The 20,655-nt window shown below is 46.3% G+C and overlaps 2 protein-coding genes across 9 annotated transcripts in view; one reads left to right on the top strand and one right to left on the bottom strand.

The window, feature by feature from the left end:
- Positions 1–20,655, top strand: part of LOC117204381 (E3 ubiquitin-protein ligase MYCBP2-like) — a 257,171-nt gene that overhangs the window by 6,354 nt on the left and 230,162 nt on the right. The window lies entirely within an intron of this gene.
- LOC117204385 lies at positions 129–18,789 on the bottom strand. 2 transcript variants are annotated; one of them, XM_033441728.1, is made up of 3 exons: positions 18,637–18,789; positions 11,056–11,839; positions 129–4,125 (listed from the first exon to the last, which is right to left on the bottom strand). In XM_033441728.1, the coding sequence occupies exons 2-3, from the start codon at positions 11,215–11,217 to the stop codon at positions 2,758–2,760; spliced, it is 1,530 nt and encodes a 509-aa protein (XP_033297619.1). In that variant the 5' UTR covers positions 11,218–11,839; positions 18,637–18,789; the 3' UTR covers positions 129–2,757. The 2 variants fall into 2 exon arrangements, with proteins under 2 accessions (XP_033297619.1, XP_033297620.1); XM_033441729.1 differs by lacking the exon at positions 18,637–18,789 and adding an exon at positions 12,053–12,992.

Below are 20,655 nucleotides of genomic sequence, written 5' to 3' on the forward strand. Positions count from 1 at the left end.
TTTCATAAACACGTTACGTGAATTCGTATCTATAATTACGCGTAAAGAGAAAAAGGAAGCGATATACTGAAGTAGGATATGTGAGATATATTTTAGGAATATCAGGTATCTAATTGATTGTCGTGTACTATGCATCAACTTCATCTTTATTATCTCCTCGTTATCGATGGTACGACGTCCTTGTCAATGTAAAACAAATTATACAATCGGCTGTCGTTATATCACAGTCTCACGATAATTACAACTAAAATGTCCTTAGAAAAACTTAATCTTTCATCAAAGTACGATAATTGTACTTGTATATTCGCGCGTGCGCTCGTGGATTTATACGCGTGAATACATATAGAGCTGGTAGTTGAGTCCAGCTTCCATTGGACTTGCGCTACTTCTTCGCGCGCGATCTCTAATTGGGCGTGCTTGGACGAAGCTCAAGGTAACGACGGGAAGGTCGCTGAATAATCTCGAGAAACTCAGAGAGAACCAATTTTTGCTCGACGCTCGAGGATAAAAAGAAACAACGCTGCAAGAGTCGTTACGTGTGGAGCAAGTGGTGGCGATATCAATAATGCATGGCTAACACGTGCGCGAGATAGCTGCACACGCGATGCCACAGAACTCCGCTTACGGTACTACTTCGGCATTGTACTTTAAAACGCAAAACGGTCCATTCCAACATCGAACGAATCGTCTTTTACGAGTCGTTCTCGTTCAACGTAATAGGTATACCGCGGCGTTTCTTCGTTTTTCGAATTCCAAAGGCTACCTTTCACCTCGTACCTGCTTCACGTGCTCTCATCTTCGACGAGTAAAATACCACCGGTGCTTACCTTGATGAAATAGAGAGGACGACGAATTATATCGGGTCTATTAATCACACTGGAAGCGGTAGCTCGAGGAGCGTGGAACGATACTTAAGCGCGACAGTCGGTTGTGGTTTTACGTTGAACGTATGCGCGCATTAGTCAGGGACTTGCACGCTTTCGAGATTAGCGAGGGAATTCGTAAACGCGAATCGTTTGCGTCGTGATGAATCGATTGGGTTCGCCGAGGGTGTCCCTCGCCGCTCGTTTATCAAAATTAGATACCGATCGGAATGATAACAATAACAACAATTTATTGGTTAAGTCCAAAGCTCATAAATAAAACATGTCGCAGTGAAATAATACAATAAATTAACGAATACGCAAGGATCGGGTGGGGAGAAAGGGTTTTGAACACTTGAGAAGAATCGAGCTACGCTCGTTGTTTGTTACATCGAAACGGAACGAAAATTTTCTCGTTAATGTAACGAGCTCTCGTAATGTAAGTTTCGTTGATCTATGACGTGTAGATAACGTAGATTACAAGATTCGATTATCTCACTTCATAGTACGCTATCTTCGTTTTCTCTGCGCTTAATAGTAATATCAGATATATTCGCATATCGATTCATTATTTCGTATTGTCAAGGGGTGTCAGGTAATATCTTTTATTGTGTTACAAGCATAATTGCGATTAGAAACGCAATTAGAATCGAAGTAGGTAGTACAGTGATTGGGCTGGGAGGAGGGGCGTTAAGAGGGTGAATAATTTTGGTTCTCGGTTCGTTTCGAACTCACGAATATTCAGCTACCTTCTATTTCGTATTTTCTCTTTTGCTTCGAGGATCGAACGTGTCTTTAAATGAATTATGCACGAACTCACATCTGTATAGGGATGGCACTGGTTTCCGAGCGAACGCGCGATCATCGTTAGATAATTTGTCGGTTGTTGGTTCACACAGCATGCATTCGCTTGAAACGTTGATCAACGCGCGACGCGGTGCGTCGACAAGCGTGCTATCGATCGATAAACTTAAATACGACGAAGTACGAAAGGTCGATCCAATCGCGTATCTTACACAAGTCAGCGAGTTTAGGATTTGCCTTCGATCGCTCTCTTTTGTACACTTTTCTCGTCTCGTCTCCTGTTCTTCTTTCTCGCCTCTCTCTCTCTCTCTCTCTCTCTCTCTCGTTATCTCTTTGCCTTTTTTTCCTTGCGTGTATCGGTTCGTCGAAGCTCCGTTCCAATCTTCGCGAAACGACACTGGCCCTCTTTTGGAAGCTACTTAACACGATAAACTTAACTAACAACGACGCGCCGATTATCCATGCACGTGACCTCGATCGTGGAAGAGAGGAAAAACTCTTAATTGTGAAGAGGAACGTGACTGCGTTCAAAGAGGACGAGAACGAAGAAGAGAGAAAAAAAAATGGGAGCAGGGTGAGGCGCGTTGGATAATTGGCGTTCGTTCGTGATATGTAAATTATGGAAGCTTACGAACTGCCTTGTACTAGGAGGATAGTCGATTAAATTGAAAACAAGAGAGATTCGAGATCGATATCTCTCGTTCTATTTTCGTTTAGACGCAACACGGCTCTGTCGATAATAGTACGTGAAAAATTTCTTCGAGGAACCTCCTTCATAGAGGAAGTGCGTTGGATCGCGTTCTTCGTTAGAAGAGTTCCGCTCTAGTCCTGAACGTTAACGATCACCATATACATCGATCACTATACGCGTGTTACACAAACTCTCCACGACTCTCTTAACTCGCACTGAGAAACCGGTGCACGTGTTCGTCACACATCGTTGACCAGCACCGGTTTAAAGTACATCGTCTTGTCCTGGTCCGGTTCACAGCTTGTACACGCGAAAACGGCTCGAAGTGTCGGACCACTCGAATTCTTCTTCGACTTGAGCTACCACGGCCCTCGTCGTCGAGCCGTGTGAAGGTTCTCGTTACAATTCGGTAGTCAATGGTTCGGCCTTCTCAACGATCACGTGAAACTCGGTCTCCCTGTAGAGCCTGCCATCGGGCACGACCATCGTTATCCGGCTGTCGACCGGTGCGGCCGACGAGGCCGCTTCTCTGCCGATCACCCCGTTCTTCTTCGACACGACGTCAGGTGCGTTCATCGGCACGCTGGTCCATTTCTTCCTGCTGTTTCGACGACGCCTTCTGCAGCACCAGATGATCAGACAGATGAGCAGTATCAGTAGCACGAGTAAGCCCGCGATGATCAGGACGAAGACTAGTATAGATCCACCCAGTGAACAATGTCGTGTCTCGTATTCGATGAAACTCGTTGGCACCCCGTTCACTTCGCCATCGGAGCAAAGGAACGTTTCGGGCGTTTCGTTGATGGCGTCCTGAGGCGATAACGTACGGGGTAGTCCGGTGTTCTGTTTGGTGTAAAACCTCGAGTAGACGTTCGTGTAATTGAGAATGTTGTTCTTCCATATGGGCAACATCTGACAGTCGCACGGTTGATCGACCAAGAGGTTGTCTAGCTCGAGACGAAAGCTACTCCGGTCGAACATCATCGAGCCCTCCTCGAAGTTGACCACGCTGTTATTCTTAAAGATAAGGTCGTGTAGGTTGGTCGGTAGGGAGGAAGGTGGTGTTCTCGCTTCGGGATCCGCTCGTATACCGAGAAAAGCACCTATCGAGAGGCTGTCGAAGCTGTTGTTCTTGATTATCACCGGCCCCCTCGCGGTCACGTCGAAAGCCTCGCTTTCCAAGCTCTCTACGATACAATTTTGTATTGCCACAGTCCGTGGACTCCTCACGATGAAAGCTTCGCTTCTCACTGTACCCATTTTCACACCGTCTAGCATGAAAGTGTGGTAAACCTCGATATCGTTCATCGTCCTACTGGGCACCTGATCCCCGAAGCTACTACCGATCACGTGCAGGTGGCCCACGTCGAACTTCTTGAACGCTTGTGCCTCGATGCTCTCGATACGACAGTTTTCCAGCTTCAGCTTCTCCGTGTGTACCAGATTCGCGAACGAGAACGCGCTCAGCTGGCCGATCCTTACATTTTCGAAGATGATCGCTTCCACGTCACCTCGAAAGACGAAACTCGGTATCGTGTCGATGCTGCAGTTCCTCACGGATATTCGTGTGCGTGTATTCTGCGGGGACAGCTCGAAGCTCTGTCTGACTAGGCTTAAGTTCGCCACGTTGATCAGGTCAACCGCACGGAGTCCGACCATCGAGGCTAGGCTCGAGTTCATCAGGATCACGGACGAACAATTGCTCACCGCTATCCTGCTGGTGTGCGGGCTCAATCTTTTGTCACCATCGGTGGTTAACACCAATTCCTGAAATCAGACAAACGAGGTTAATCAGCACGTTCGGTTTTCGATCGTTAAAAATTTCTACGATTAGGACATTTTCTACAATTAGAAAATTCGAAGATGAACGTAGAAAATAGCGAAGAAATGAAACTTCTCGCGCAAGCTCGTGCAATCCGTTGCACCAGACGCGGGCTCTTAATAAAAGGCTGAATAGCTGCAATTTTACGTTTAACCACCCTAATCGTTGGGAACACGCGCGCGACTGTAGTGTCGCACGCCCTTAGCTATTAACCAGGCCAATATCGTTATCGTAATCACCGGCTTAACTTTTCCGTAGTTGGCCACCAGGGTTTTCCTATTTTCACCGGTAAACGTCGCTACGAAAATTTTCAAACCTAATGGTACTCGGTCACGGATCCCGATGTTTTGTACTTTTTCTCACGTCTATCGTGATTTTTATACTTTCTCTGTAGTTTACTCTGCCATTGAAATGCTTCGTTATATATTACAAGTGGGCGTTCTTCGTTGACACTGTTTCATCAGTACTGTTTATCGATGCACGTTCTCGCTTTGTGTTTCGTATTCGTCGATTCTCGTCGATGAATAACAAAGCATCAACGTCCAGCGAATCGTTTCTCGAGTTTGTCTTCCTTTAAAAAGATACTTTTGCGAGGGCACGTTCAACTAGTCGGAAGCACGCTAGGAAAAGCGGTCTTGGAAAAGGAAAGAGATGGGTAATTCGTCGATGGATAAACGACCTCGTTAACTCAGATGCAGGCGCGTCGTTTTTCTACCGGTTATTTGCTCATTCATTTTGCGTTTTTATTAATTCATTTGCACGCGGCTTGCAGAGCACGTCAGTGTTACTGCAAACGAAGCGTACTCGATGCCACCTGCCACTTTGCGGTTCCTTGTTTGTTAAACAATCGATGGCGAAATGCCACGCGCATACCTGCTTGTGTCGACCAGCGGTGGAACTGATCCAGATATCGTTCGCGTACACTGACTCGATTCGTCGGATTATCGCGTTTTTCCTCGCTAACGAACACCTGATAACGAGTCGCTCGTGGAAAGCGCTGCGCGTTCGTTCCATCGATTGCCCGATGATTCAACGAGGTTGTTCTTCGCGTAATCATAGATTCCACGGAAATCTACGCACAGATAAACGAATTATCTTAGCTACGGTACGTTCAACTGCTCGCAAGTTTCTTCTACTTGGAATAATTCGTTGGAATTTCTTGGAACAAAGAGAAGGAAAACAAAGTTGACAAGTTCGATGTAAAACGATTGTAAAATAGCGTGCCGGAGTTTCGGCAGAGCGACGTGTTTTGGTAAAAAACGGTTGAAGGCGGTTATTAAGCCACGGACGAGCGGAGGTTGTATATTATTCAGCGGGTTCGCGGCGAACGAAGGAGTTTCGAGGTTGGCCACGACACAAGCGGTGAATGAAGGATGGAAAGAAGGCCGTGCGTGGTGAATGGGGAAAAAGGAGGGCGCGAAGCGGATGAAAATAAAGAAGGGCCCGGCCCACGTAGTGCGTCGTCGATAAAAGAGAAACCTTTGTGCCCCTTTTGCTCAGGTACGAACGCGGGCACGCGCGTTTCTCCGTCTCGCCTCCGATGCAATCTCTCCTCTCGTCCCTTTCCGTCTGTCCGATCTTTGTTCCCGTCTCATTGTTCTTGGTCAATTCCCGACACACAATCTCCGGCCATAGAAAAGATTACCACAGCCGAAATACTTGTCTTCGCGTCTACAGCTCGTTTTTCACGTTCGAACAATTACACGCTCGTCCAGCCAACGTTTTCGTTTCCGTCTCTCGGAGTTTGCTCGCCGTCCATCACAGTCCACAGAGGGACAGACCTCTCTTTTTTCCACGATTTCGTCGCTGTTGAACGTACAAACGTGGTTACAATGGCGTACCACGAGCTTGCACAAGCCTCTGGACACGCGCAACATGGAATATTCTCCGCTTTCCAAAATGCAAATTAATAATTAGGAAACGATTCGAGCGTTTCAATGGATTCCACGAGAATTTAAATTTTGTTTTCTTACGGCCTTATTCTCCCGTGAGAAACGAAAGTTACTGTATAGCGTGGAATGGGGTTGAGACGGGAATACCAGGAGGAAACGACGACAACGCGGTATTCCTGTTTAACGTCTGCTCTTTATTCTCTCGGCTTAAACCCCCATGCGTATCTTTCGCGGCACGTAATTCTATCGAGCGTAACCTCTCATAGTCTGCAGACGTTTTCGAGTATCAAAAATAAGCATAAAGTACGCGACTGCTTAGCGTCGAGAGACTGTTTCTCGATTACACCGTTGATACCTGATGACGGGTTGAAACGTAAATTTTCGCCAATTAATCCGTAGCGTATTCTCTTGCCACGTTCGACGAATCGATTTTAGAGAAAAAACGGTCATCGAGTTTAATGGTACGCGTCGTCCCTCGGGTGTTTACCAATCCAATGAAACAACATTGAGCGTAATTTTAATTAGAAAACGCATCGAGTGCGAACATCGATTAGAGACGCGTTAGGGACGTTAATGAAATTATACCTGGCAAGGGACTGTTTCGACGATTTTCGACGAGCCACGCGTATCGGGGAACAATTACTAAGATTATTCGATGAAACGAGACTGAAAACGAAATTGTCCTCATGGAGGATTAAATTCGAACGCGTTCTGGTTTTTCGATTATGGAATCGTTAACAGTCATATCGTAAATCGAGCTTCCTCGCTAAGCAGGAGAAACAAAAGGGAAAACAGCGAGAGACCATTGAATGCAAAGACGTCCTTTTACAATCTGTAGAGGATTTATGCGAAATAGTTTCCCCTGTGAGGGCGTTATTACTTTCTGCCCTTGTATTTTATTTCTTACTCGCTGCTCTTTTTGCTTAATGTAAATGAAACGCGTTTTTAATATAACGTTCGTAGAAACGGTAGAAATACGAGATGTTCTATTAGTCGAATAACGAACACCTCCCATTTTAACCATCCACCGCGGTGGTATGCATTTTCTCTATCGGGAAAGCGCTTTGGTGTTGAAATAATTTCCTTTCATCTGTGGTGGGCGATTAAATAACAGGTCAATGGCTTGGTAATCATCGTTTTCGCGAATCGACGGCGAATTCCACCGGTAGGTTCCAGATGGTTGTTCCTTTTTCTACGGTTTGGTGCCTCGAGACAGTTTCCGCTATCGAGGTTCCATTTTCCAAGTATTTTCATATTCGAGCGCCTTCTCGTAAATGGCACCCTTACGTTCTCCTCCCTGCATCCGCTCAATGCTTACGGCTATTACTTTTACGCGCCTCACAGAGCGCGGCTCGCGTTCTTTATTTCGTCCTTTCGTACCTTATTTCGACGTCTCTCGTTATGGGAAATGCGGCCGAGTTTAAGGCTGTACCCGCTAAAAGGTTCCCTCGATTATTTACCGTAGCGTCAATTATTCAATGCCCGCCGGCGGGCTTGACAACTTTATCCCCGTTGACTCTCTGCCATCGGAACGCACGACTGGAGGAGTGTTCTCTTCTCGAAAGTAAAATACCGTCACGCCTGTTTCAAAACGAAGCTATGTAGGAAGAAAAAGCGAAAGAAAGAGAGAAGATAAGACATTTCTATCGTTTCCTAGACGATCATGGAACGTCGAATTTCTTTTCCTCGATGACACAATGGGCCGAGCTTTTTTATCCGGATCGTTGGTATCGTCTTGGTTCGCTCGTGTAAATACGAGCTTGAACGTATTACGCGAACCTAATGATTTTACGTATTACTCGTACCGGCGAGCGTCTCGTTGCTAAGGCTGCCAAGAAGCAGATAATGGGTCTGAATAAGAAACTCCAATGAGCTCGGCGGAAATGGGAAAAGAGGAACAAGAAAACGAGACAGAGACCGGTAAGGTCGGACTCGAACGGGGTAAGGGAGAACGACAGAAAAAGAGAGAGAGAGAGAGAGAGAGAGGAAGAGAGACGTCCAGTCTCTCTCGATATATTCGTAGTCACGAGTTGACGGCGCGACAAATTGGCTGAGCGTGTTCGTGAAATGCTGGCTGTATTATGCGAAATCCACGGCAGAACTCGCGGTCCCGCTATACGTTATAGAAGTTGCCGCCTCTTTTTCTTGCTTTCTGCTTTTTTCTATCCTCTTTCACCACCATTTTCTTCCTTTACTTCTTCTTCTTCTTCTTCGTTGTTAGCTAAGGTTTTCCTGAAACGAGTTCCCTTCGCGGAATACATTGTGTCCTTTTGCGAGCAACGTTTCACCCCTTTTACCGGCAAGTTGGCAGACAGCGCGCGAAAAGGTGCCGGCTGGCTCCGCTCATTTATTCAACGGCCGAGTCGATTTGAATTCTCCTCTTGAAACTCGTTGCTAATTGGTCTCCTGTTACGCCGACGTCTCTATCAAAGATATCTTTGAATACCGCTGTATTCTGTCGATCGTAAATCGATGCCCCTGATTATCGACAATTCTAAATCCATTTCTTGCTTGAAATTCGCGTAGAGCTCGCGTGGAGCGTCCACGTTCTTCGTCGAATCCGGCAGCAGTCGTCTGGATTGTCCACGACAGACCAGGCGATCATCGACGCCGATGATATTCGATCCGTAATTTATCCGACCCACGATCGACCACTTCCTTTATTCGCGCACGCGACACGAGGCGCCTACGCGAGTCGCGATCGCGACTATATCGCGAATTCTCGCAGCAAGCATTTTCACGCTGTATCAACGGGAAGTAAAAAATGCGAGCTCCGATCTACGCGAAACGTTCGTAAGGTGTCAGTTTCGAGAATTTACTCTGCTGGTAAATATCGGCGGATCGAGGATTCATATAGATTCAGCTATCTATTACGTAACATTTAATCGTGCCGCTCGAACCAATCCAGTTTATGTATCGTCGCCGATTTCACTCGGATTTAAAATTCACCGAGCTCTTCGGAGCTCGTGGAAATTTATCGTTTCGCTGGTAAATCTTATTCTTCTACGACTTCTTTTTAACATTCGTGGAACAAATGGCGGCACGTTCGAGCCGATTGGTTTTCACGACGTGTAACCGGTGTTTGCTTCCCGCGGACATTTCGTCACGGACGAGAGCTTTACGGATCGAGTTTACGGCATTGTGCCTCGGACTGTGGCACGGCGCGCGGCGTAATTCTCCCGTCGCGTCGCTTGGAAACGTACCGACCTGTATCCCCGGGGATAAAGAACGCTTTATCTCGGCCCATAACGACGCCGGGATGCTTCCAAGGGCGCGCGATAAACGAAACTTCATTGTGTACTGGAATTCGTAGGTGTAATAATAGGTGATTCGAGGCGGGACCTTGAGACAACTCCTCCTCTCAATAACATACGACGTACATACAAGCTATTTCGATCCAGATATATCGAATCTCGCGAGCTTCTTTCCATTCTTCGAAACCGTCTTATTTTCTTGCGTGGTTTTTCATTTATTTCGTCAAAAATACGATATCGAAGATTCGAAGTATGATTACGATCAAGCGGAAAATGTAAAAGAAAGCAGGGACAGATTTAACCATGTTGTTCTCTTGGGATTCGTATAATCCTAAATGGATGGTATGTACATCTGGCGAAAGATATCACTAAAACGTAAATACTTTTTAAATATTTGTTTTCGGTGTTCGATACAATGTTACCAACTTTTTATATTTCACGCTTTTCACGAATGAATTTTTACTATACTCTACGAAATGAAGAAGAAACGAGGAGAACAGCAGGTTTAAAGGAAGAAGCGGGTGGTGATGGTTTCCCTGGAGAAAGGTCTTCACGTGACCGCGATCCGTCAAGAGCGGCTGTCATTTTTCCCAGCATGTAGCATTTTTCCCAAGGTGGGGGCTGTTACCTGAATCAGACCGGTGTAATAAATATCGGAGAAGAAGGGCGAGGATGAAGGGCGGGGTGGAAGACGGGTGGGAAGAGGCCGCGCACCTTACCTACCTGCCAGCAACGTCTGGCCTGCGATTTGCGTAAACACGCTTTAATTTATGGAGGTTTTGCTCTGCGTGAGCTGGCCGCACCGCCCTCGCAATTTACGCGGGAACCCCTACGCGCCTCTGAGATTAGCCTCTCTCCCTTGTCTTCCGTTTTTATTTTGACAACCCCTCGTTGCGGCGTGCTTTATATTTCTTCCTGGGGCTCGGCACGCTTTTAGTCGAGGGGTGGCTCCGGTGGAATCGACGCGATGATGGAACGACGATCGGATCGCACGTAACTCGGGTTCCGGCCGCGATAACGACCGTTCGTGTAATTTATCCGCTAAAAAGTCTCGTGCCTCGAAAAATCGAGAGCGTTATACACACGGCCGCTCTCTGTTGCGTGCAGACTCGATTTAGGTCTTTATCTTTTCCTCGTTCGATAGTTTAAGCCATCGCGGAATAATATAGCACGGCGAAGAAAGAAGATGTTGCCGGACCCTGATGTTGCATTGTCTGCGATTTTTCGTGAGATAAAAACGGCTGGCTGCGGTCTATCGTCGAATTCGTGGGAAAGAAGGGGAGTAAAATAGGGAAGCAAGAGAGAGAGAGAGAGAGAGAGAGAGAGAGAGAGATCGAAGACGGAGGACGGAGGGATGCAGTAAGAAAAGATTCGAGACGACGATTGGCCCGGAGAGGACGGCTCTCCTGGGCCAGAGGCACGAAATGAAATCGACGAAACGAAAGGGGCCAAGTTAAACGCGATGAGCTATTTCGCGCCAGACCGAACAGGGAGAGAGAAGTTTCTTTCTTCTCGGAGGGTTGTGAACGGCGCTCGCCGAGATTTAGAACGACCCGCGTAAACTTCGCTAGTCCCTACGAATTCCTCTCCCAGGACGTCTCTCTCCTTTTATTCCCTTCCACGATCTCGACCGTGTTAGGTGTATATTTCTCGTACGATAAGATCGAGTCGCGTTGTAACGTTAGAGAGATAAGCAGAGTTTCTTAGGCTACGTCTACGGGGAACATACCTCTCCTTCCTCTTTACAGTCGCAGGTCAGCCTGCCGTGAGGATCGCAGAAGCATGGAGGATAGTCGCACCTGTTCATCGAATTGGTTAGGGCACCCTTGAACAAGCCACACCAAAAGAGTCCGAGGATAGCGCTTCCCAACACGAATTTCGTTGCTCCCATTTTGCGCCTCGGCTCACGTTCTCGATCCACCCTCTTCTTTCTTTTCTCTTATCCTCTTCTCCTCTCTTCTCGTCTTCTTTTATACCGTCTTTGCTCCCTTTATTTTAACCAGTAGCCTCTTTTTTTCACGCGTTTACACTCAGTCCGTACTAGCTGATTCTACGTCGAGTCGACTTGGATGCCGTCTCGACATGTTTGCGTCTTGGATTTTCCACGAATTCAATCACACCACTCTCCAGAAAGCCCCCCCTTCAACGATATATAGCGTCGACGTCGAAACACAAATCACACGATGATAGTCGGCGAAAAGGGCGGAGAACGCACTAGTCCCGTGTCGGGTCTGACACGCCACGCGCCACTATGTAATTCTGTCGGTCATATTGCAGTCAGGATCATAATCTCTCCTTCTGGACAACTTTCGTAGATGCTTCACTCCGAAAGGTCGTCATTCGAGCTGTCGCGAGACGGTTCCAGTTCGACTACGACGTCATCTCCGTCGTTATTTTCCTTCGTTCGACCGGAAACATCCAATTACACCCACGATACCGTGCAACATCGTTCAGCATCACGACCAGTTTCCACGGATTTTTATACTCCCATTCGACGTTGTCCGAAATTCCAGCTGGAACGATAGAAAAATGGTGAAATTCTTGGGTGGTTCTAACGTCCCTCGCCTGCTCTCTCTCTCGAGAAGATTCTACGAATTTTTCTCTACTTTCTCGTCGACGTGATCCGATTTGATAAATCGAGCCACTCTAACCCACAAGATCGTTATCTCGTTCACGGTACTGCATCTACGTGAACGAGAATTCCCTCTATTACGTATTTTGTTTACCTTCTGGCCGATTTTTATTCACCGAACGAAAAGAGAATAACACGTGCTATCGTTACGACAGTGAATCACAGAGGCGTGCGTCGCGATGAAAAATCCTCGTGATCTCGTTACTCACGACTACGCTATAATCTCTCTTTAGCTTTCCTTTCTCTCTGTGTACTCTCGCATGACTAATTATAAACGTCTCCCTACATTCCGTCGCTATCGGGGACTTTGACGCGTCGCCTGACTGCGCGTGTCGTCGTGTTTAAAAACTTAAAGAATCTCGACCCACGCGAGATCCTTCTTCCTCGTGTCAATCGTTGCTGGTCGATCGTTCTTTCAACGTCGTCTGTTTTCGTCTCGAAAGAAAGCAAATGAAGAAAGAGATAGAAAAGGAGGAAGAAGGAACAGACTTCGGAGAATCTAGCAACGTTTCAAGAACATAGATTTGAGCCATACGAAACAGTTGCTGGCAAGTCCAGCCGAACTGATTTACGTTTGAAAACGCATACGCGAGGCCATTATTCTTTTACATATGCTTGGAGCGAGCAAGTGGCGCGCAACTTCTCTCCTGACGGGATTCGGTGCTCGAAAAGCACGTGACACGCGTGCACCGAGCTGGCACACGCTCGATACACATGCCGTTTCAAGTTAAACATTTTGCCCTTCGGGGAACGCGAACGCGATTACACAGTTACGCTGTACTTCTCGATTGCTCGAGCGCAGCCTGATGCAGACTAAATTCACCGTTGCTACGTTCTCTAACATAGAATACGACATACAACAGCCCCTCCATTCCACTTCGATTCCAGGGCAAATACAGTAGAATCTCGTATAACGCGATCAGGAAATTGCTAGCGCGCTTTCGTATAACGCGATCGCAAAATTCCTTAAAAAGATTCCATATATGTATACATATGTGTGTATGTGACAATAAATTTTGGAGGTGGAAGGGTATCTTGTTTAAACAAGGACGGTATTTGTAATCGATTCGCTGCGTTTCATCACTGTGCTTTGCTGCAAATTTAAGTCGCGATATGCATGTCGAATTGACTCGAAAATTAGAGTTATGTAATAACTTTTGCACGATAAAGAGGACTTTATTGTAAGTATTGCGTGATAATTACTTTTACACAGAGTTAGTCGTGTTGCTTCAGAAAAGAATTTATTCGAATATTTTCGCTGTCGTTATAACGTGGAATGGATATGGTTTTACCGTATTCCACTGTCGTATACGCGTTGCCGGATCGTGTAAAAGCGCGTCGAGACGTTTGCTTGTAATTGCTATCGTTCGAGCGTTGCGTAATTGCGTGGATCAAACTGTCGTGACACCGAGTCTCCTATCTACTAATATCAGCTTGTTTACAAACGTATGTATGTATATTGCGCGGAATTTTTGATCTAGTTTCGAGGAGGTCGTTCAAATACGTCTACTCGTTATCGCGGTGAAACTTTTTCAACTCTCTGTAAGCTAAATTCTGTTTGGTTGTGACAGAGAAAGGATTACAACTCGTTATAGATTTTTACGTTAGTTTGGAATCGAGGAACTGATAATTAGCGTGTGACGATTGTTCGGTTACGGTACAGTGATATCCTGATAGAATATAATAAGTTATAGGTGAGTGAATGGAATAAAATTTTTTACCTATAGATATACAAGTCTGCGTATCATCGATATTACGAAATTAATCCTTTGACAATGTAATAGAGTAACAAAAAATTCGTGTCAGATCGTGTCAGAAAATGAATTACATTTTAATACATTCCACTTATCACGGGCAATAAATTTCAATAATCGCCTTACGTGTAATAACGCTTGAAACGTGAAATTTATAATGCTATATTTGACAGCTTGTTCAACTCTCTTATGTTATACTATGAAAAGGTTAACGATATTTGTCTGACTTCCTTTTCATTTAGCTAGTTCCATAGAAACGATCACTGTTCTTTGTGTTTCTCGAATACTCGCTACGATCCTTCGCTACCGAGTAAAAATTCCATCGAAACAATACGAGCGTGGGCGTATCTGAACGATCTTCCGGTGAATGAACGTATTTTCAAGAGTGGCGCGAAATAAGAAAAGATGCACGGATTATCGAGGTAGCGGCAAATAACCGTTCCCTTGCTTCGGCTCCTCGGTGAAACGACTGTTCATTAAGCCGCAATTTCGCGGCATTCTCGAGACCCGGTCGGCCAGTGTCGCGCGAACGCACGTGTCACAGTCTCGTGTCCGACGACGCGGTCGCTTTTAAATATTCCAGTGTTTAACGAACGAAGAACCAGCGTTCCTTACTCGGAAACACCGTTAAATCCTGGCAGAGTAATCTTTTTTTCTTCTTCGAAAATAAGTTGAACCATCGACTCGTATTCCTCAACACTCACTTGTCTGGTAATTCTGCTCGGAATCAAAACTACTCTCGGGATGAGAGATCACAGGCTTAGTATAGTCAAGCCGGTTGTACGAACAGAAAGATTCTTCAGAGAGAAAAGGCAAAGCTTGCGCTAATTCGGCGCGAAAACGGCAAAGAAAGTTCGTTTGTAGGAAGGTAGCAGGCGATTTTAATGAATTAACTTTCCATTCGTCGAGCGAGAATACAAGGCGATGTAGAGGGGTTGGATGAAGAGAAACAGCGCATCAATGGCCGTGAAAAGGGTGGCGCGAATGAAAGACGGGTCCGATTCGAAAAGGTCGGAGAAGAATTTTTCCGCGAGCTTGACTCCTCTCGACTGGCTGTGCTCTTAATTTCTTCCGGTTCTTTCTAGCCCTCTCTCTGTCTCTGTCTCTGTCTGTTTTCTACAGGCCGAGCTTTACGGCGATATCAAAAACTCGAGTCGACTTGTTGATTAATCTAACGAGCACACGGGTCGATTTTCTTGTTCGTCGCTTCGGCGAATTAAAAGATTTTAACGCGTCATTACGCGTCATCTCGGACGAGGTCTCCGTTAATCCCGTCTGTCACTGCGAATGGTAATAAACGTAATTATGTTTACGCGTCGAGGGGGCACGACTGAAAGTTGTCAGATAGACTGCCGCGACAGTACGACGCTGGATTCTTTAGCGAACATTCAATTTCCCTCTGCTGTTCGATTCAGTCTTTCTCGAACCTTTGAGCACGCCATCAGAGAACAAACGCTTTCATTTCTTTCCCCTCTAATTACTGCACTCTCTCGCGCATCTCGAGCTGAAAATTCAAAGAGTCGTTGGCGAAGAATTAAAGGCGACGTGGTGCAACATCGAGCAACTGGATCTTCTTGTGTACCAGATCGGCTGTTCCCTCGCTCGTTTAAAAGGTACCACGCGGCAAAAATGTTGAACGATCGCGAAACGATCGAAGCGAACCGCCCGCAAGTTGGTAACGAGCGCGCGCGCCAACCGGTTTTCCCTTCGAATCGATACGCTTCTTTGTACATCGTATTTCCGCTCGGAATTCGCATTTTTCTCCGACACCGATCAACACAACGCGGAGCGCGAGTGCGATCGAGCGTGAGCGATTAATTGGCCACCGGCGCACACTGACATCGCTTTCTGGGCGACACGGCTACAACACAACTAACGAACAAACGAACCGCGACGAGACTCGGAAGAACGAACGCGTATACCAGCCAGAGACACAGCTGGAAAACACCGACAGTAGCAAGAGAGACTAGCCAGGATCGAACGTGCATACGTAACGAGAAAAACGAAACGAGTGAAACGAAACGAGCAAAGAGAGAGGAGAGAAAGAGAGTCGATGGATGAATCGATGGTAGTGGTAAGGCTGGGTTGACGTAGATAGAAAATTAGCTCGCGGAAGGAGCGATAGAGAAGCTGCGCGTATGTGTATAGATTTTGTTTGCCAGCGAAGGATGTTCTCTCGAGGAAATTATTCGACCTCGTCCACGGAACGATTTTTGTGGTCGACTGGTTAAACATTTCGCTGCGGCTGATTTACTTCTCCTTAATGGATATTCATATATTCCCGTTCTAGGCTATTTGCTTAGATTCTGTGCTGTAGTATCCTAGGACTCGCCTCTTTCGTAACGTTGCTCTACTCACACTCGATTTCCACGACACGCGACAACCACGAGACGCACGAGTAAATCGCTTCCTGTTACGTGACTCTTCCTCCGCTCGACCCCGTACTCGAACGGTTTGTCGCGTTCCTTCGTGTTACACGCTTGCGGGAACACGCGGCCCACGCGACCGTCTACCCGTCTGCTCGCCGAGTCTGCACGGAAAATACGCTCGAGGTGTGCCGCAAGGTGCATCTTATTCGAGATTCTAGACGCGAAAGATTTTCAACAGCGTTTCTCCCACACCCCCTTTTCTTTCTTCAACCACTTTCAACCACAATCGTTTTCGTTTTTTATTTCCATTTCTTATCTTCCGTTTCACGGCTATCGTCGCCGTGACTTCTACGAACCGGTAAATCGCTGGCAATTCTCAACCACCGATAACGGAGGGGAACGAGAGGAAGAGGAAAGGGCACCCTTTCGATCGTCGAAACTCGCTCGGGGGGTGAGACTTCCTTACGTCCGCCCTTAAAGGATTAAGGTGGGATATTTCGAAGGTCAAACTCTACCCGTTAGTTGAGTGAGACAACGGATAATCCCGCAATCACGGCCCTCGTGCTATAGCTATCGTTCCGATATATATATTGAAGGGTTTCGATTAATCGGTCTCTTGGAAGTGGCGCGGATCAAGGGATAGCTGCTGGTATTCTCTCGTAGAAGGGAATCGTTTTTCCAGTCCAATCGAATTCCACGGACGTTATTTTATTCGAAGAACTTCACCAACGATCCGATCCGTTATTATCAGGACAAGGTATATGTGTACAAAGCTGTTCCGTTGTTTCTATCGACAGTTCGCTTGGCGGCAGAAGAATCGACGACGAAAGTCGATTTACGAGGCATGAAAAGAGATTCTGTGGCGATTGATTCGCGATCGTTTCCCCGGTATCAAGCCAATATCATCTGTGATTCGAAACGATGCCGTATACCCGATACGTTAATCTTCGATAAGTAGCGCGCGACTGTTATCGTTTGTACATTGACCTATTTTGATCATTTACTTCGATTATTCGGATAACATTTCTCTCGTGGAAACAGATTTTCCGTTAGATCCATGAATTTTACAAAAAGAAGTAAGGGTGGGGAGAGAGAGAGAGAGAGAGAGAAAGAGAGAGAGAGAGAGAGTCGAAGCGGTGAAGAGCGAGCTCTGGCGATCGTTATTTTTATCCGCTACGAACGAACCTGTCGAGAAATTATGCTGTTACACAAATCGTTACGCGCGATAAAACGCGTGCATCGGGCAAAGCCAATTTACCGCGCGAGTGCGCTCCAGCCGAGAGGTCGAGTGCGGTGCATACGTCGAGTTTTTGGGAAAAAAAATCGTGGGAAATCCGAGTGGGCACCGGTGAAATTTCTTTCGGTATTTGGCGCAAGCATAGGGTAAACACGGAAGTATCGATGTCGTAGCCTCGAACGACGTTAAACGTGCAGTTGCGACTAAACGATCGCATCGGAAACCGATATAGTTGCCCTTCGAAACCTATACATATATACGCCGTGCAGTGTTGTACACTATGCAGCTGCGAGGAAAAATATGTTGGCAGAACGTCTCGGTGGATCGACAGCTGCGTGCCGGACGACGCGTCTGGTGTGAACAATTACCATACGTTGTTCCATTTATGGGTTTGCCAGTGTCAAGTTATTGTTGGTCGCTGGTCGAAGAAACCAACGAATTAGTAGTCGAAGAAGTTTTACAAGAGGATTTCATTCCTAGGAAGAATGTGAAAAAGTGGGACTAAGTTGGAGGAGAAAACGTTCGCAGCGATGGAAGGGAGATGAACGATCGAGTTGATCGACGATTAAATTGAATTCCTCTATCGGAGCGCAGCTCTATCGAAGACGATACACGGCTGACACGCGCGCGACCGCACGCACGTATGTGCCACGTGGGAAACGATGCGTTACGGGAATGATTCGATAATCAGACACCGATCCATCGAGTATCCGAAGTTTCGGTTTGTCCTCGAAATCGACTGTCAGTCCTATTTCCGCGACATCGTTGATGGTTGTGGACGAGATAACGCGACTCATTGACCGAGTTCTCATCTACGTGGCTCTAGGCGGACAGGCACACCCACTGTTTGCTTCAGCTACGGAAAAATCCATCGGGATTTCGCGACGCGTTCGTTCTAACGTCATCGTTTATGCTACCGCTGTGTCAGAATTATGCAACGATCTTTCGAGGATGTTCCCCGCGGCTCGCACGAATTGTCACCGATAGAAGGTCAAGCGTTCGTCTCGAGGATCGAGAGAGAAAGAGCCGCGCGCGATCGACGCCTCTGTAACCTTTTGCGTCGTGTGATCCTCGATCAAGTGAACTTTTCACAGGTTCTCCTGTTGTTAGACACTTTCTCGAATCCGGAAGGGACTTGTGCTCTTTTTTTTTCTTTTTCCTCTTTATTCTTAAAGTATGATAAACGATCGAAGGTGAAACACACTGTTGTTGCGTAGTAAACTACGTTAACCGCGTAGAATCGTTCGAGAGGTGGGGAACGACTTGAACGTCGCGAGAGTACAAAATAAAGATGATGCGTAGACAAGATGATCTTTACCTCGATATCTCGACACGATATACCCGCGACGCGACGCAGACGACGCGCGAACAGCAACTGGCCGCCTTTCGAATTCGCGGCTGGTTTGCACCTCGACGACGGTTATCGCGCGACACGAGTATCCCCTCTTCTCTTGGATCCCCCACCACCCTCCTGCTTGAACCTCCCACTCTATGATTCTCCTCTCCACTTGCTCTCGTGCCGCACGGAAAATCGTACCCCCACCGAAACAAGTGGACTTCCCTCCCTCGCGTGCTTTCCAGTCGGTCTTTTGCCGTCTTGAGGTGTGCGTTGTTATCCGTTTTCGTCTCCTTTCGGTGTATCTGTCCTTCGAGAGTATGGAGAATGAGAAAAAGAACAGAGAAGAGAGGATAAAGTCTCGTCCAGCAACAAACTTATATTTGTACGGCGCACCGTTATCGTACCATTTCTTCGTTCTTTCTCGCCCCCAGCCCTGCCGGACTCTATTTTCGCGTGTATCAAATCGATTCGCCCTTGCACCTTTAAGATATTGCACAGCATGCGGCAGTCGGTTGGACTTCCTTTCTCTCTCTCTCTCTCTCCTCTCTCTCTTACTCCGGGTGCTCGCATGAAATATTTGCACGTAAACGTAGGTCACGTATCGAGCCATACCAACAATGTTTCGCGCACAACCTCTACGGGTACGCGTGAATGCAGAGGACCGTAGTTGAAAACGGTACACGCGAAACCGAGTCAGCTTGCCACCGATACGATTTGTTTGCTGCAAAATCCACGCTATTCGAGTCGAACGAATTTATGAATTGAAGCGTTTAATAGTTAAATTCCCGTGCGAATAGAAACGGCGAGGAAACGGATCGGTGTTTTATTCAAAGGTTCGTTTCGCGTAGTTGACGCGTTATCTTATTGGTGTATCGATCGAATCTTCGCTGTTTATTCGCTCTGCTCTCCCTTTCTTTCTCTTCCCCGTTCGATCCCTTCTCCGTGTCGCACAGGCGAATTTCTTATCACGAATGATAAGGCGCGACTGATAACATTGCCGAACATTCGTAGCCACCAGTCACCAGTGCTATTTTCAGCGATTATTTCATCAATATGCTGTTCTTTTTTTTTTAGAGCGATTACTGCTTCGCATGGAGCGTTGCTATCATTCTATAGACAAATTGCTTAAATGTTAGCAGATAAAGTGACTTTCGCTGAATGAAAAAGTCACGATGCTTTCTTTAACGACGAAGAGTGGAAGCGGTTAAATTAAAATCATCATCGAGAGGATCTAAATATAAACGTCGGATTTAGAAACCCGAACTAATCGAATTGACATGCTGTCTAGAATCGTTCACGGTCCTCTTAATGCGAATAGAATCGAAGGATATTTAAATCTGTCGCTCCAAAAATATTACACCCTCTTCTATTTTGAAAGCAACACTGTTTTTCAAACATTTTCTTTAGCAAGAGAACCAACGAGCATTCGAATAACTCGCTTTTCCACAATGATGATCGTTATGTTTACCGCTGCGAAATCGTCAAATCCTTCGTATTTAGTCGGCCTTGTATTACGTAACGAGATACGAAAAACTCGTGAAACTGGACCTAAAAGAAGACGGAGCAGAAAGACAGAGAAACCATTGGTATAGGTCTTTTTTTCAAAATTAGCACCCATTCGTTCCAACCACGATAGATTAGATACGGGGAAAAGAGAGCGTGTACGTTTGGTTCCCTCGTATTTTCCTTCGGATTTTCTCTCGTTAATTAGCCGTTGATTAATTACGGAGGCTTGCCAAGATAAAAAAGTTTCCCCACCGTGTAAAATCGCGATATACCGGTCAGCCAAGACGATCGTTTATCGCGGCCTTTCCGTCTGTTTTTGAACCTTTTCAATTCGATCGATGATTTTTTCCCTGGCTTGCACGCCGTTGTTTCTCTCTTCGACGTGATTTATCGTTCTATATAGCGAAATGTACGCGTCTTTATTTTCATAGAGGAGTTTGAGAACAATGATTAATCTCCCCTAAAACATAGAGGGAGGGAGAGCTGTTTTTA

This window comes from Bombus bifarius, unplaced genomic scaffold (genome assembly GCF_011952205.1).
Source record: "Bombus bifarius isolate JDL3187 unplaced genomic scaffold, Bbif_JDL3187 scf7180000007978, whole genome shotgun sequence".
In the NCBI taxonomy this organism is placed as follows: domain Eukaryota; kingdom Metazoa; phylum Arthropoda; class Insecta; order Hymenoptera; family Apidae; genus Bombus; species Bombus bifarius.